The sequence below is a fragment of the Bacillus rossius genome, chromosome 11 (assembly GCF_032445375.1).
Source record: "Bacillus rossius redtenbacheri isolate Brsri chromosome 11, Brsri_v3, whole genome shotgun sequence".
Classification (NCBI taxonomy): domain Eukaryota; kingdom Metazoa; phylum Arthropoda; class Insecta; order Phasmatodea; family Bacillidae; genus Bacillus; species Bacillus rossius.
This window is the reverse complement of record NC_086338.1, coordinates 58,396,039-58,410,821: the sequence shown is the minus strand read 5'-3', so window position 1 is coordinate 58,410,821 and position 14,783 is coordinate 58,396,039. Positions and strand designations below refer to the sequence as shown.

Genomic DNA, 14,783 nt, shown 5'->3' with positions numbered 1-14,783 from the left:
TTCCCTTCTCCTCCCTCCACCCCTTCCACACACACATGTGCGTGCGCATACACACAATCGTTCCACCAATTATCCACATTAATATCACATCATACCCTCACATCTTTAATGGCTGTGATTACTTTTAAATATTGTTTTAAAAAAAAAAATTAGTCAAAGCAGGAAAGATTAAGTAAGAATCACCTGTAATAAAAAAAAGGTGCTTATTTCTTCAGCAGTAGTTTTATCACTGTTACTGACACTATAGAAACAGATTGATCCTAAATCTAACGGATGTGAAAAAAATAAACGTAAAATACACAGTTTAAAAGCAAACTTTTTTTTCACTAAGCAATGTATTTGCCTTTTCCACATTGTTATGATGAGCGACATGTCAGAAATGGTAAAAGTTTTGTGATACAAGATATTAGCATAGATCTTCACATCTTCTTCATTGATTTTTATTTCTAGCATCCTATATAAAAATTCTTTGAGAGAGTGTATTTTATGTAAAGTTAACCACACTTTCTGAATACTGACTGTAATGTAAATCCAGTAAATTTAGGACCAATCTGTTTTTATAGTTTCAGTAATAATTAGAAAACTTCTGCTGCAGAAAGAATTTTTTTTTATTAAAAGTGATTTTAAAGTATGATGTAATCTCATTTTGCATTAACTAATTTATTTTTCAAACAATGTTTTAAAGCAAATTTACACTTCTAAACTTTTATTATGTAAAAGTATTTAATTTTTCATGCATAAAGATATGTCATTATTAAGTACTAAATACTCAGGTTAAAACTGAAATATTAATTAAAAGAAAAATTTGGTTATCGTAGAAATACCTTTTTTTTGGTAACATTATGAATAAAAAAAACTTGAAATAGGTTTCATTTGTAATATGTAATAAAGACTACAGTGAATAATTCTAACATGATAGCATCATTACCTTTCCTCTCACATAGCCCAGTACTGCTTCAAGGTTGTAACAAGCATGGCGTGGCAAACTGAGGGCTTACATCAAGCTTGCGGGATGTTTGCTAGTCGGCATTAAACTAACTTGCGGCAAGCTTAAATTATAGGCTTAATTCAACCTGAAGAATGTTGTCTTGTTAGCCCGCGGGCTTAAGATAAGCTCGCGGAAAGTCGCAGCCTGCTAGCTAGCACGCTTTCGATGAGCGGCCATCTTGATGCTCGACTTAAAGCCACGCATATTAAGGTCCGCAGACTGGTTGCGCCGCCGAAAGGCATGCAGAGATCCAGATGTTTACGAATCGTTCACGGCTCAAGGGTCCCAGGGTAATGAATACCGTTCCTGAGCCATTTGCACTTTATATTTAGTAGCTTTATATCATCCTCTGTATGTAAATGTTTTTCAAACCCTTAAAAGTCTGTATCACGGTGAGGAAATCAGAAAATGGCTCAGGTGCAATCCAGGAAGTGTTCTTCCGAATTTTTTGGGACAGTGTATCTACATGAAGCCGCTATGACAACTGCTATGTACCAATGGCTTTCAAAACACGGGGACATGGCCCACCGACTACCGGCCGGCAACTGGACAACAGAAGACTCCGCCAGTCACAGAGGACCTAGGGCTGCGCTAACGGGACGTGGTCGCAATTACCATCTGCGTGCTGATGAGGGGCGACTGTATGGGCTGCCGGCCGGCGCTCAGGTACACGCGCGCGCCCTGCCGGCGACAGTGGCGCTGCCTGGTGTCGGCGTCGGGAGACACGCCCTCCGTGTCGCTGCAGGCTGAGGACGGCGGCGTGGGCGGCAGCGGGAACCCTGCAGGCACACCGGCTGTCACACTGTTGTCCGGCTGTCACACCGTCCAGCTGTCACACTGTCCAACTGTTACACTGATCAACTATCATGCTACATGTCATATTGCCCAACTGTCACACTGTCATGCTGTCCAATGGTCACATTGTCTGTCACACTGGCCAAACTGTCAGTGTCCAACTGTCACTTCGTCACTGTCCAACTGTCACACTGTCCAATTTTCATACCGTCTCACTGTTATACTGTCTGCCACTGTCCAATTGTCACAATGATTAACTTACACAGACCAATTGCCATGCTGTCATACTGTCACACTGTCCAATGTCACACTTTCCAAATATTACTCTATCCAACTGTCACTTCCAACTAAGACACTAAGAATGTTTGTCTCACTTTTAAAAACCAAGAGATGATAGAAGCTGATAAAATGTTGTGAAAAGGACCTCCCTAAGCCGTGAGTAGAGACAGGAAAAATTCGCGGATTCATTTCACGATATGATAGAATACAAATAACTGTACCTTTATATTGCTTCTCTGATTGGCTCACAGTTTATCTGAAGGACTTTGAGTCAATGAAAATACCTTTAACCAAAAAAAAGTATCGAATCGCAAGCGTCCCAGTTGACACGTGTCACGAGTCGGTAACCAATGAGCAGGTGGCATGTAGGGGATTGTGGAGTCTATCCTGGAGGTCATCCAAAGCGCGAATTTTTCCAGTCTCTAGACGTGAGTTTGTTGGTGGACAGAGAGAGCGAGAGAGAGAGAGAGAGGCGGCAATGGACGGGCGCCAGGGGGAAGGAGGAGGGGGGTGGGCACTGACCTGCCGTCGCGGGCTCAACCTTGACCTCAAGCTTGGACAGGAGGGGGGCGCGGCTGTCCAGCAGCCCAGCAGACTTCTTCAGCACGCTGTGCTGCTCCAGCCGGCTCGCCTGCGGGCAGAGACCCGGGCCTCGAGTTACCAGGGGTCACACACTCTCAGCAGTCACACCCCTCGTCTTGAGATACAACACCGGAGCTACGATGCCATCTCAATTTAAAGAGCCATAAAAAAATATACAAATATAATGTTTGGACTGGAACATAGTTAGAGACCGGAAAAATCCGCGGATTCATTCGGCGATAGGCTAGAATTCAAATACATATACCTTTATAATGATTTTTGCTAGTGGCTCACTGTTCATCTGGACGAATCTCAACCAGTTATAAAGCCTCAAACAAAGAAGGATCGAATCACGGACAAACCAGCTGAGATGACTTACAAGTCGGCAGCCAATGAACTTGCGTTATTTGCCCCGAGTGTACAGGGGAATGTGCAGTCTATCCTGAAGGCCATCGAAACCGCGAATTTTTCTGGTCCCTAAATATAGTGTTCATCTTATTCCTACTTTTTTTTTTTTCTTATAACAAGGAAGAGTGACTTGAAACAATTATTGCTAGTACGTCACAGAGGAAACCAGAAGCACGGACAAAGGAAGACGAATACACAAACGTAGGGGCAGGCATTTTTCGCGAAAAGATCTGAACACTTATCAGACTGCAACAAAGGTATACCCGCACCAGTGGTTTCTTCCTTGTGATTGGCGGCCGTCTCTGCGAGAGAAGTCGTCGGCTTAATTTGACCGAGCCACTCAGGACAGCGTTTACTTCCTGCACTGAATCACTGTGAATGGTGTTGTTACAATCGATGTGTATGTACCTGGGAGAAACTCACCCAATCACGAATCACAGACGATGATACAGTGTTTTAACTTTCATCTAGACTCGAAATATCTTTTTTTCCAGAAATCTGCGTGCCCCTACACAAACGCCGATGTCAGGGAACAGACGAGCACAGCGTGGGTTCACAACGACCAGACAGTTGTGTATTCGTCTTTTATTTTATTTTTTCTGTTCGTCCTTCGGGTTTTCTCTTGCTGCGACCGAGCACTAGCCTAATGCATAGAGACCGGGAAAAAAATCGTGGTTTCGTTGGCCTTCAGGATAGACTGCGAATTCCCCTGTGCACTCGGGTAAATAACGCAAGTTCATTGGCTGCCGACTTGTGAGTCGTCTCAGCTGGTTCGTATGTGATTCGATCCTTCTTTGGTTGAGAGGGTTTATAACTGGTAGATATTCGTCCAGATAAACAGTGAACCAATGGCACAAATCATCTAAAAGGTAAATGTGTTTGAATTCTATCCTGTCGCCTAATGAATCTGCGAATTTTTCCGGTCTCTGGAGATAGAGCGAGGGATGTATGTAGATATAAACACAGAGAGAGATACATTGAGTGGTATGGAGAGACATGGATAGAGAGAAGCAGCGAGCTACACAGAGGTGTCCACACAGACTACAGAGACACGGGCAGCAGCTGGATGGATAGAGATACAGATAGAAACACAGGGAGAGTGGAACAGTGGGAGTCACAGAGGGACACTCAGAGAGAGTAGTCCACGCAGACCACAGGGACACGGGCAGCAGCTGGATGGATAGAGATACAGATAGAAACACAGGGAGAGTGGAACAGTGGGAGTCACAGAGGGACACTCAGAGAGAGTAGTCCACGCAGACCACAGGGACACGGGCAGCAGCTGGATGGATAGAGATACAGATAGAAACACAGGGAGAGTGGAACAGTGGGAGTCACAGAGGGACACTCAGAGAGAGTAGTCCACGCAGACCACAGGGACACGGGCAGCAGCTGGATGGATAGAGATACAGATAGAAACACAGGGAGAGTGGAACAGTGGGAGTCACAGAGGGACACTCAGAGAGAGTAGTCCACGCAGACCACAGGGACACGGGCAGCAGCTGGATGGATAGAGATACAGATAGAAACACAGGGAGAGTGGAACAGTGGGAGTCACAGAGGGACACTCAGAGAGAGTAGTCCACGCAGACCACAGGGACACGGGCAGCAGCTGGATGGATAGAGATACAGATAGAAACACAGGGAGAGTGGAACAGTGGGAGTCACAGAGGGACACTCAGAGAGAGTAGTCCACGCAGACCACAGGGACACGGGCAGCAGCTGGATGGATAGAGATACAGATAGAAACACAGGGAGAGTGGAACAGTGGGAGTCACAGAGGGACACTCAGAGAGAGTAGTCCACGCAGACCACAGGGACACGGGCAGCAGCTGGATGGATAGAGATACAGATAGAAACACAGGGAGAGTGGAACAGTGGGAGTCACAGAGGGACACTCAGAGAGAGTAGTCCACGCAGACCACAGGGACACGGGCAGCAGCTGGATGGATAGAGATACAGATAGAAACACAGGGAGAGTGGAACAGTGGGAGTCACAGAGGGACACTCAGAGAGAGTAGTCCACGCAGACCACAGGGACACGGGCAGCAGCTGGATGGATAGAGATACAGATAGAAACACAGGGAGAGTGGAACAGTGGGAGTCACAGAGGGACACTCAGAGAGAGTAGTCCACGCAGACCACAGGGACACGGAGGACGCACCAGCGGCAGGCACGTGAAGCCGGCGGGCGACGGCGGCGACCCTGAAGAAGCGCAGCAGGAGTCGTCGCCGGACTCCGTGTCGCTGATAGGCTCGTCCTTGACCACCGCCATGCGCGCCCCGTCGAGGCTGCGGTCGTCGCCCGGGTCCGAGGCGCGCGGGCTGCCGCCGTCCATGTCTGCAACCCGCGGGCAGTCGCCGGCTCAACCTCCCGGTCACCTGGTCCACATCGCAGATTCAAGTAGCTCGGCCTCTGGGTTGTAGCCGTGTCCTTGGGGACGTTTTGGTCGACATTGCAGTCGCCATCATCAGGGAGCAGTTACCTACTAACCAACGTTTCTGGTCGACATTGCAGTCGCCATCATCAGGGAGCAGTTACCTACTAGTAGTAAACTGCTCCCTGATGATGGCGACTGCAATGTCGACCAGAATCGTCGGTGAATTATTTGCCAAGGACGCGGCTACAACCCAGAAGCCGAGCTACTTCAGACAATGGTCGTGAAAGCCTGCGAACATTATAAATATCGTATATTGTTTGTTTGTCCCGTATGCTTTCCTATGTATGTATACCTCTCATCCGACTACGACGAAACTTTGGTGAGTTGTTATGCGCATGCCTGCGAAGGTTAGTTCAACCATTCTACAATTGGTGGCGTGCGAATCTTGTAATTTCATATAGTTTAGCGGCAATTCGTGTGTCTTGGTTGTATGAGTGCGCACGCATGACAGAATTGAAATAAATTAAATCTAAAAGAGTGATACAGTGATAAAGAGAGAGGTATAAAGAAAGATAGAAGGAGATAGAGCGAGAGAGATTTATAGATATTTAGAATAGAGATATAGAGAGGTAAATAGAGATGGAGAGAGGTAGGTATGTAGATATTGAGATAGATGAAGACAGATAGAGAATTAAGAGAGAAAGAGAGATAGAGAGATGCTTTGAGTATGTGTACCCACTTAAAACAAATTACAAAAAAAATCTGAATGCATGTTAACAACATCGTTGATACCATGCACATGTCTACGTCTTTAAGACATTTTCAGCAGTATGTCACCAACCGTACAACTATCTGACACTGTAAAACTGTAGAAAATACGAATTTCTTTTCATAAATGACTTATTTTTTTCTCTCCACGAAAACGCTTCTGTCATTTACTTTAACTGTTGCGAGGAAATGTGATGCATGTGGAAAAAAAAAATGAAATCGTAAAATCGTAGTCTTCTGCACACAGAAAGTTTTCGGGACACTCCACTTCAAACTCAATAATTCGCAAGTTGGCCTATGCTTGCGTGGCGGTTTTTTGCTTCTTGCATAATATATGTATTTTTTTCTGTAAATGGGTGTTTGAAAAACGTCGTCATTTATCTTTTTCGTGTGTTACGTTCCTTGCAGTTTTCTAAACCCAGCGTGAATGTGACACAGGTGTGGGCGGGGAACAGACCTCTTATCTCGAACAACGCCACCTCGCGGAACACACGACAACTGTCTGTCGTCTAATCAGTTCCGTCGCTCAACTGGGCTCGCCGCGATACCGCGCCACACTTGGCGCTAGAACTCCGTCGTGTGTTGCTTCGCCTTGCGGCGATGGGAAACTTTGCTGCGGGCCGATGTGTGTCAACACACACGCATACATCAGAAAGTGAAAAATCCAAGGGCTACAACGGTGCAGAAACCAAAACCAATGCACACCGTCTCTTTTACAATTCATGTTTACGTAATATTAGCTGTGGCACTTTGTTTCACACAGGCGGATAAAGTTTTTCACAACAGCAAGTTTTCTTTTAAGACTCGCATATATAATTAAAAGTAGCTCGGCTTCTGGGTTGTAGCCGTGTCCTTGGCAAATAATTTCGCCGACGTTTCGGTCTACATTGCAGTCGCCATCCTCAGGGAGCAGTTACCTACTGTACAGTACTGTACAGTAACTTCTCCATGATGATGGCGACTGCAATTTCGACCGAAACGTCGGTGAATTATTCGCCGAGGACGCGGCTACAACCCAGATCCCAAGCTACTTCAGACAATGGCCGTTGAAAGCCTCTCGTTTATAAGCGCTGTGAGGAAAGAACTTCTTGTTTCGCGCGGAAGACTACAACTGTCCTGACAACCACACCAGTCCACTAGTGTTGACTGCAACCAGACCCCCCACATCATTCTGTAGGCCCCGTTGCTAGAAGTCATGATGACCCCCATCCCCCCCCCCCCCGCCTTTTTTTTCTAACAGAGATTTAAAAAAATGTTTTTTTTCCCTTTATGTATATTGTTTTAGTTATATTTTTTTAACCTTTTCACAATTATTTTTAAAACACATTAAAACTAGTTTTAAGTCAGTGTTTCGATTGTCAACGTAAATAGATTTTGAATAATGGCAAATAAATGAGTGTAAGTGCTCTGCACTGTCGACATGGTGGTTGTTTTCTATGATTTATTTAAAATTGTCTATTTTTTGTTGTTTTAAGTGTGTTTTTTTTCCTTCGCAGGACCCATAACCCACGGGCCCCGCGGCCACAGCAACGGCAGCACCGGCCATGTGGGGGCCTGACTGCAAACAAGTACCTACAGCCTTTGAATATATATACTGTATAGAAGTCGCGAGTGGATAGGATTTACTCTACGTTTTTCAGGAGCGTATGATGAGCAGCTTGGGAACTTCACCGCTGCAGTGCGCTGCCGTAACGCCCTGTATCGTCTTAGTTGTTATTTACACGTTAGAGCGCAGCGCTGTTGCCCGCTGTCATTCCCCGCACCCCTCATCCATCATTCACTGCAGCTCAAGTTCGTTCAACGGGAGGGGGAAGGGGTGTTTGAAGAGTTCGACACTTGTCCGCTAGGGACCACCGCAAGTCGATGCCCTAGAGATGGTGGCGATTGCGGCGGTGAATTAACCAACTACCTCAAACCGTATTAGAAATTTTAACCTGGGCTGGTGACTTCTATACAGTGTGTATGTATATTCAAAGGTCCTAGGCCATGTCAAATCCAAAAATTTCGCACGGAAGGTTTATTGCTGGCGATATGAAAATGCTCGAGATGGCGAGTCGGCGCACCTCGCCGGGAAGAGTGGAGGAACTCACTGTCGTCGTCCTCCTCGTCGCTGTCAGGCCGGCCGGCCAGGCTGCAGGGCGAGTCGGGCATCGGGTAGCTGTACGAGTGCTCCGTCTTGATGGGCGCCGTCGCCACCGCCGCGTCCGACATGAGCCGGTCGTGGATGACGACGTGGGGCCAGCCGCCGGGAGACGCCGCCGGGGCCCCGGACAGCGGCCAGCTCTCGTCCGAGTCGTACAGGCCGCAGCGGAGCTGCCCCAGCAGCGGGTCCTGCACAGAGCCACCACGTCCCCGTCAGCCTCACCACAGCAGACACTGCCCCGTCAGCACACTGGTCACATCCCCGTCAGCACACTGATCCAGGGGCGCAACAACAGGGGGGGGGGGGGCAAGGGTATTTTGCCCCCACCCCCTTCTCTGAAACCTTGAAGTGGTGGCAAACGGGGGCGAAGAAAGTGCTGTGTAATCAATTTTTAGATAATAAAACTGCTTAAATAGCACCATTTTCCACCTTGAAATACAAATTTTCCCGGGGGAGGACCCCCGGACCCCCCCCCCCCTCCCCGTTTCAATAGGGGGGAACCATGATTCTTTATAAAAAGGTATATTGCCCCCCCCCCCCCCCTTTGGAAATTTAGTTGTTGCGCCCCTGCCGTCAGCAACCCTCGGAGGTTTAGATACCACTGATACATCCCCGTCAGCAACTCTCGATATATTATACAGCATGGTTATTTAGTGTTACGTCACCTGCTATTTGGCTCTGGCGGTAGGGATGGCAACTATGTTTCGTTATATCGGATGTATCGATATTTCATGTTAAAAATATCGTTTATTTGGTATCGACATATTCGTGTCGATAATTTTTTTGATATCATTATTTTGTTCCAATGATATCGATTATGAATTACAATTTTTTTGCAATTAAAAAAAAGGTTTTTAATTATCTGTAAGGGAAATAAATTAATTTTTGAAAGGATGGTTAAAAGGGAAATATTGGAGTTCATAGTACGAAATTTTATTGGTTGGTAAGTTGAACCATTGCAACACAGTGACTATCAAAACCACAGAGAAGGTATCGCTGAATATTAAAAATAAATTGAAAAAAAAAAATAGTTGTATTAACTTTTGCCAGAAATAACTAATTTTATATTAGCTTATATGTATCAAGAAGTCAATTTAAAATATAACTACTTAATAATTTTATATTAAGTAAAGCATTTGTAAAGTTTGTGCATTATAATAGAACGATACATGAAGAATATAGATATTTTCACCGGTATCGATATAATTGAAGCGATGCATCGATGTGTTGGAAAGTTGTGCCGGACTGTGTCACCGCGGCGTGGCTAGGTGTGGCGGCGAGGCAGGAATAGCCCGGTGTTTGCTGACGTGTTTACGTGGAAGCGCGGTCTCCGCACGTCTTTAGCGTGTGCGCGTGTTCGCGGGCGGGAAGCCATCCTCCCGTGCAGCACACTTCCCCCCTCCCCCCGTCGGTCATCGAGCCCCCCACTCATCCCCTCTGACCCCTCGCGGTCGAGCGACGGAAACATACTCCCTACTCTCCCCGTCTAACACAGGCACGCATAATTAGCTGCCAAACTTACATTTTTTTTTTTGGATTTTACTAATCTGAAGAATTTAATTTATTGCAGAACTGAACCTTTTTAAGTTCAACTGCAATGCCACTGGCTACTTTAAGAAATGGCTTGAATTTCTTTCAGGAAATATTAATTAATTTTACCTGGATTTTTAAAATTCTCAAAACTTTGTTACGATTTTGACAGCCAAGATACATGAAATGAGTTTTTGTGATAGAAATTCGAACCCATATCATGAAATAGCCAGTGGCGTTGCAGTTAAAACCTAAAAAGTTTCAGTTCTGCAATAAATTAAATACTCCTTATTTGTACAACCCAAAAAAGTTAAAAATGTAATTTTGGCAGCTTATTTTGCAAAAAAGTATGCGTTGTATATATTTTTCATTTCGTGAAAGGCAAACAATTGAAAAAGTCTAAAAGTTGATCAGCGATTAATAGAGACCGGAAAAATTCGCGGTTTCGATGGCTTTCAGGATATACTGTACATTCTCCTGTACACTTGGGCAAATAACGCAAGTTCATTGGCTGCCGACTTGTAAGTCGTCTCAGCTGGTTCGTCCGTGATTCGATCCTTCATTGGTTGAGGGTTTATAACTGGTAGAGATTCGTCAAGATGAACAGGAAGCCAATAGCAAAATCATTATAAAGGTATATGTGTTTGAATTCTAGCCTATTGCCGAATGAATCTGCGAATTTTTCCGGTCTCTAGTGATTAATATAAATATAAAATCATGACCTGAAATGGGAGGCGCCCCCTTAATGACTGACGATGGTCGCTGTGAGGGAACCGGTACCAGCAAGCCGCACGCAGGAGTACCACCAGTACCGGCGGCCGGATGCAGGTCTGGCTGCGCCGACATTCCCAGCCGGGAGGGGGAGGGGGGAGGGTCTGTGTTTCCCGTTACGGCCCCCGGGGTCGCAGCTGACCGGGACCATCGAAAGGTGAACTCCACGATCACGACGCATACTTGGTTGTTGTGTAGGCAGGCGCCTTAATCACACTCGGTGCGCAGAGCTTCAGGAAAAAACGACGCGATTTGAAACCTGCTCGAGATATCCGAGTTGGGGTCTGCTCACAAAAAGCATTTAAGAGTTCACTGAGGGCTGATAAGTACTTTTGACTTCAGATTAAGTTTTTTAAATTGTATTTTTTTAGAATAGTTAAAATTGTTAAAAGACGTGTTTTCAGAGTAATGTTTAAGCGTACAAAAACCGGTACAGATTCTTGAAAGCATTTAAGGGTCTTGCATTACATCTTTATCTTCATTTCTCCGCCATGTAATCTTATAGTTGTCATATGCACGACGAGAAGACAGCGCGCCAGTCCAGAGGAGACACCGCGCTAGAAGCACCAGCGAGCGTCGCGCTTATCATCCCGCCTCACTGACACTAACTAAACGATTGAGCTGCTAATATTTCGTGTTCTTTGCAGATTTAAATATATTCATAATGTAACAATTTTGTTCATCATATTTGCTCAGTTGGGACGAATTAACGCAAATTTAACGGCTTTTAAAAACGGTTGAATCCCAAATCGGGTCTTCGGCTTTGTTTTCTACAAGTTATCTTAGTTCCAGCATTTTGTTTTCATTCGAGGCTTGGCAGTGGCAGTGAAAGGGCAGGTATAGTGAGCAGTGAGAGTGTTGGCCTGTGAACTGTCGCGGTGAATCTCTGGTACGTAATGAGTCAGCTGTGTTGTCCTGGGCCGAGCCGAGCTGAGCTGAGCGTAAGTGGGGTCCCACGGGATGCTGTCTAACTAACTAAGAAACACTAAGCTAACTTAGAAACACACTAGACGAAATTGTCTAAGCCAGTGGTTCCCAAACATTTTCAGCTGGCGACCCACCTTTCCTTATAGGTAAAATTCGCGGATTCATTCGGAGATAGGCTAGAATTCAAACACATATACCTCTTAGATAATTTTGCTATTGTCTTACTGTTCATCTTGACGAATCTCAACCAATTATAAACCCTCAAGCAAAGAAAGATCGAATCACAGACAAACCAGCTGAGACGACTTACAAGTCAAAAACCAATGAACTTGCGTTAATTGCCCGAGTGTACAGGGGTATGTGCAGTATATCCTGAAGGCCATCGAAACCGTGAATTTTGCAGGTCTCTACTTATAGGAATACCTCCACGGTCTATCGGGCCATGGTGGAGTAAAAAAAAAAACTTATTTTTACCGTATCCCTTCCTTATGTATATATAATTTATCATCAAATATTGAAAATATATATGGTTTTCTTTTAAGATACCGATTGATTATTGATAAACAATTTGTGTTCTGATTTGAAAATGGTTGACAAAATATAAGCACTTTGTAGCAAAACAGTTATTTATTTAACAATAGATATGTGTTTGCACACAATTCGATTTGTTTGCGATTTTTCTTATCTTTTCTGGTGGTTTTTTTTCCCCGATGGTTTCTGATAGTTTTAGGATCGAGCCGCGATCCACCTGTAACCCTTCCATTAGGTTTCAATTCATTTTGTTTCATTTGGTTAAATTTCTATTTCCATTTGATTCGTTTTCAGATTATTTCGATTTTTTCACTTTGGTATGTAGAGTTCTTTTCTTTGTGTTATTTCGTTACAATTCAAACATTTGACTTATTGAAATTCGTTTTTATTAAAATCGTAAATTTCATTACAATTGGATTATTTCGAGCCTGTTTCATGTTTCACTTCATTTCATTTATTTCATTTCACCAGTGGGTCGCGACCCACCGTTTGGGAACCGTGCTTGGACTCTAAGCCATGACGTTTCTAAGTCGTGACTCTCTAAGTGGCGGCGCCGCTGGACTCTCGCCAACACGGACACATTGTGCACCACGTCACCTGCGCCTGGACAATGCGTCACCACTAGCTCTCACATCCTGCAGAGGTCCAGTCACCTGTCAAGTGTCCGTCTCCAAATAACTTAGAAACACACAACTTAGAACAGTCATAACTTAGAAACCTCGACAAAAAAATCCACGTAACTTAGAACTGTCATAAGTTAGAACGATCATAACTTAGAAACACGTAACGCAGAACCACACAACTTAGAAACGTCGTAACGTAGAGTCGTAACTTAGGAACTCACAACTTAGAACTGTCATAACTTAGAAACGCGTAACTTAGAAATACACAACGCCGAACCACATAACAACGTAGAACTATCATAACATAGAAACACACACCTTAGAACGGGCATAACTTAGAAGATTCTATCTTGTGTGTTTCTAAGTTATGTGTTTCTAAGTTGTGACAGCATCCCCGTCTCCAACTGTACTTGACAACACTGCTGGGCGGGTTGTATGCCAATATCCCCCCCAGTAGCGGCCGGATTGGTGCAGGACAAAAAACAGTCATTCGCCAGAATTTGTTGGAAATGAGCTTAAGTGTTTCATAAATGCTTGTTTATTACTACTGTAAGGCCAGCCAGCACGTATATAAGCTAGCGGGTTAGATTTGGCGAGTTAGTGGCGAGAGAGCTTCTGTGGGTGGAGGTTGTCGAAGGTCGCAGCTCTGAGGCCTGCCATCTAGCGGGAATCTTTCGAAGGTCTTCCACAATATCGCCTTTCTCTCTCTCTCTCTCTCTCTCTCTCTCTCTCCAACACGGACGGAAAGCGAACCGCGATAACCAGCTATTATCTTCGCTTCCCATCTCGCCCTATCCTTCATTCTCGGATCAGGTAGCCGCCCTACCCCGCGTAGACTTTCGTGTTACTCCAGGAAACCAAGACTTAAAAATGCACAAACCTGTGGAAAATTTGTCCAAAGCTGAATTTTTGTACTGTGGTAGAGTTGACTATGCTTAATAACATACAGAAAGTTTACCGCTGTAGACTTTGTACGTTATCACCGAAAATTTGCATTTAAGTCCTAGGTGACAGCAACTTGCATCAGTCCATTAAAATGCTACCCATTTATACAGTTTTTAATTTTGACTGTCCGTAAACTTACCAAAATAATCTAGAAACTGTAATACACCCATTAATGTTAGAAAATAAATAAATTTTTAATATTTAAGATATGATATAAAGCGATTAATTCACGACATATATTTTTTTATCTTTGCCACCCAGATAAAAATACGATTTACACCGATTTGAAGAGCCCAATGCGAAAAAATGTCTAATGTTTTTTAATTATACTTTTAGCTTTAAGATAGTATATTTATAAAGAGTCTAGCATAATTATTTGCCTCATTAAAGCTGCCCGAGCGTTGCAGTGTACTGCGGCCGTACTGATCTTTCACGGCCGGCGGGCTTTGAAACACGCTGCGTACTGCGACACTCAATAAACTTAGTCTTATTTACGGATTACTTAAAATATATTTAATGCATATGATATGGTGTATTCATGTTACATCTATTGAGATATACATATTCTTTTTTCTTATATGAATGATTTTTGATACAATAAAATTAATAATAAACAATTTCTGCTTGGAACTTGTAAATCAAAATTCTAGAGGACCTCTGGTTTTATATATATGTGTGTTCGTATTTTGTTACAAAAATTTTATTATTCAAAATGATTTTAATACCAAAAAATATAATTATTTTTTATTTCTAATCTTAATATATCGTCTGTCATTTGTAAGAAGGGGCCATCTTACATTTTTGTTGAAAATGAGTTAACTGCAGAAATACATGTTTTCTTTCATCCTTCATGGTCTGTAAGAAGGGGATAACTGTATCTCTAATAGTTTTTAAGATATGACAGGGGCTAACCATAAATAATTAAAATACAGTGATGCATTACAGTGTGCTCATTTTGTTTTTCTGCTCTCCTGAAAAGTTTATGTTTTGTAGTTAGCCCCTTCTTACAAATGACAGACGATATATAAATCTCGTGTCACAATGTTTGTCCTCAATGGACTCCTAAACCACTTAACCGATTTCGATGAAAATTGGCATTTATGTGTAATTTTT

At 43.8% G+C, this 14,783-nt stretch overlaps 1 protein-coding gene across 4 annotated transcripts in view; it reads right to left on the bottom strand.

The window, feature by feature from the left end:
• The window catches only part of LOC134537102 (cyclic AMP response element-binding protein A-like), a 148,586-nt gene that overhangs the window by 9,198 nt on the left and 124,605 nt on the right, over positions 1 to 14,783 (bottom strand). For all 4 annotated transcript variants that reach the window (XM_063377384.1, XM_063377385.1, XM_063377387.1 and 1 more), the window contains 4 exons: positions 8,291 to 8,531; positions 5,217 to 5,392; positions 2,585 to 2,693; positions 1,604 to 1,767 (listed from right to left, as the gene is read on the bottom strand). In XM_063377384.1, the coding sequence (XP_063233454.1) occupies positions 1,604 to 1,767; positions 2,585 to 2,693; positions 5,217 to 5,392; positions 8,291 to 8,531 (690 nt within the window). The remainder of the gene's footprint in view (positions 1 to 1,603; positions 1,768 to 2,584; positions 2,694 to 5,216; positions 5,393 to 8,290; positions 8,532 to 14,783) is intronic.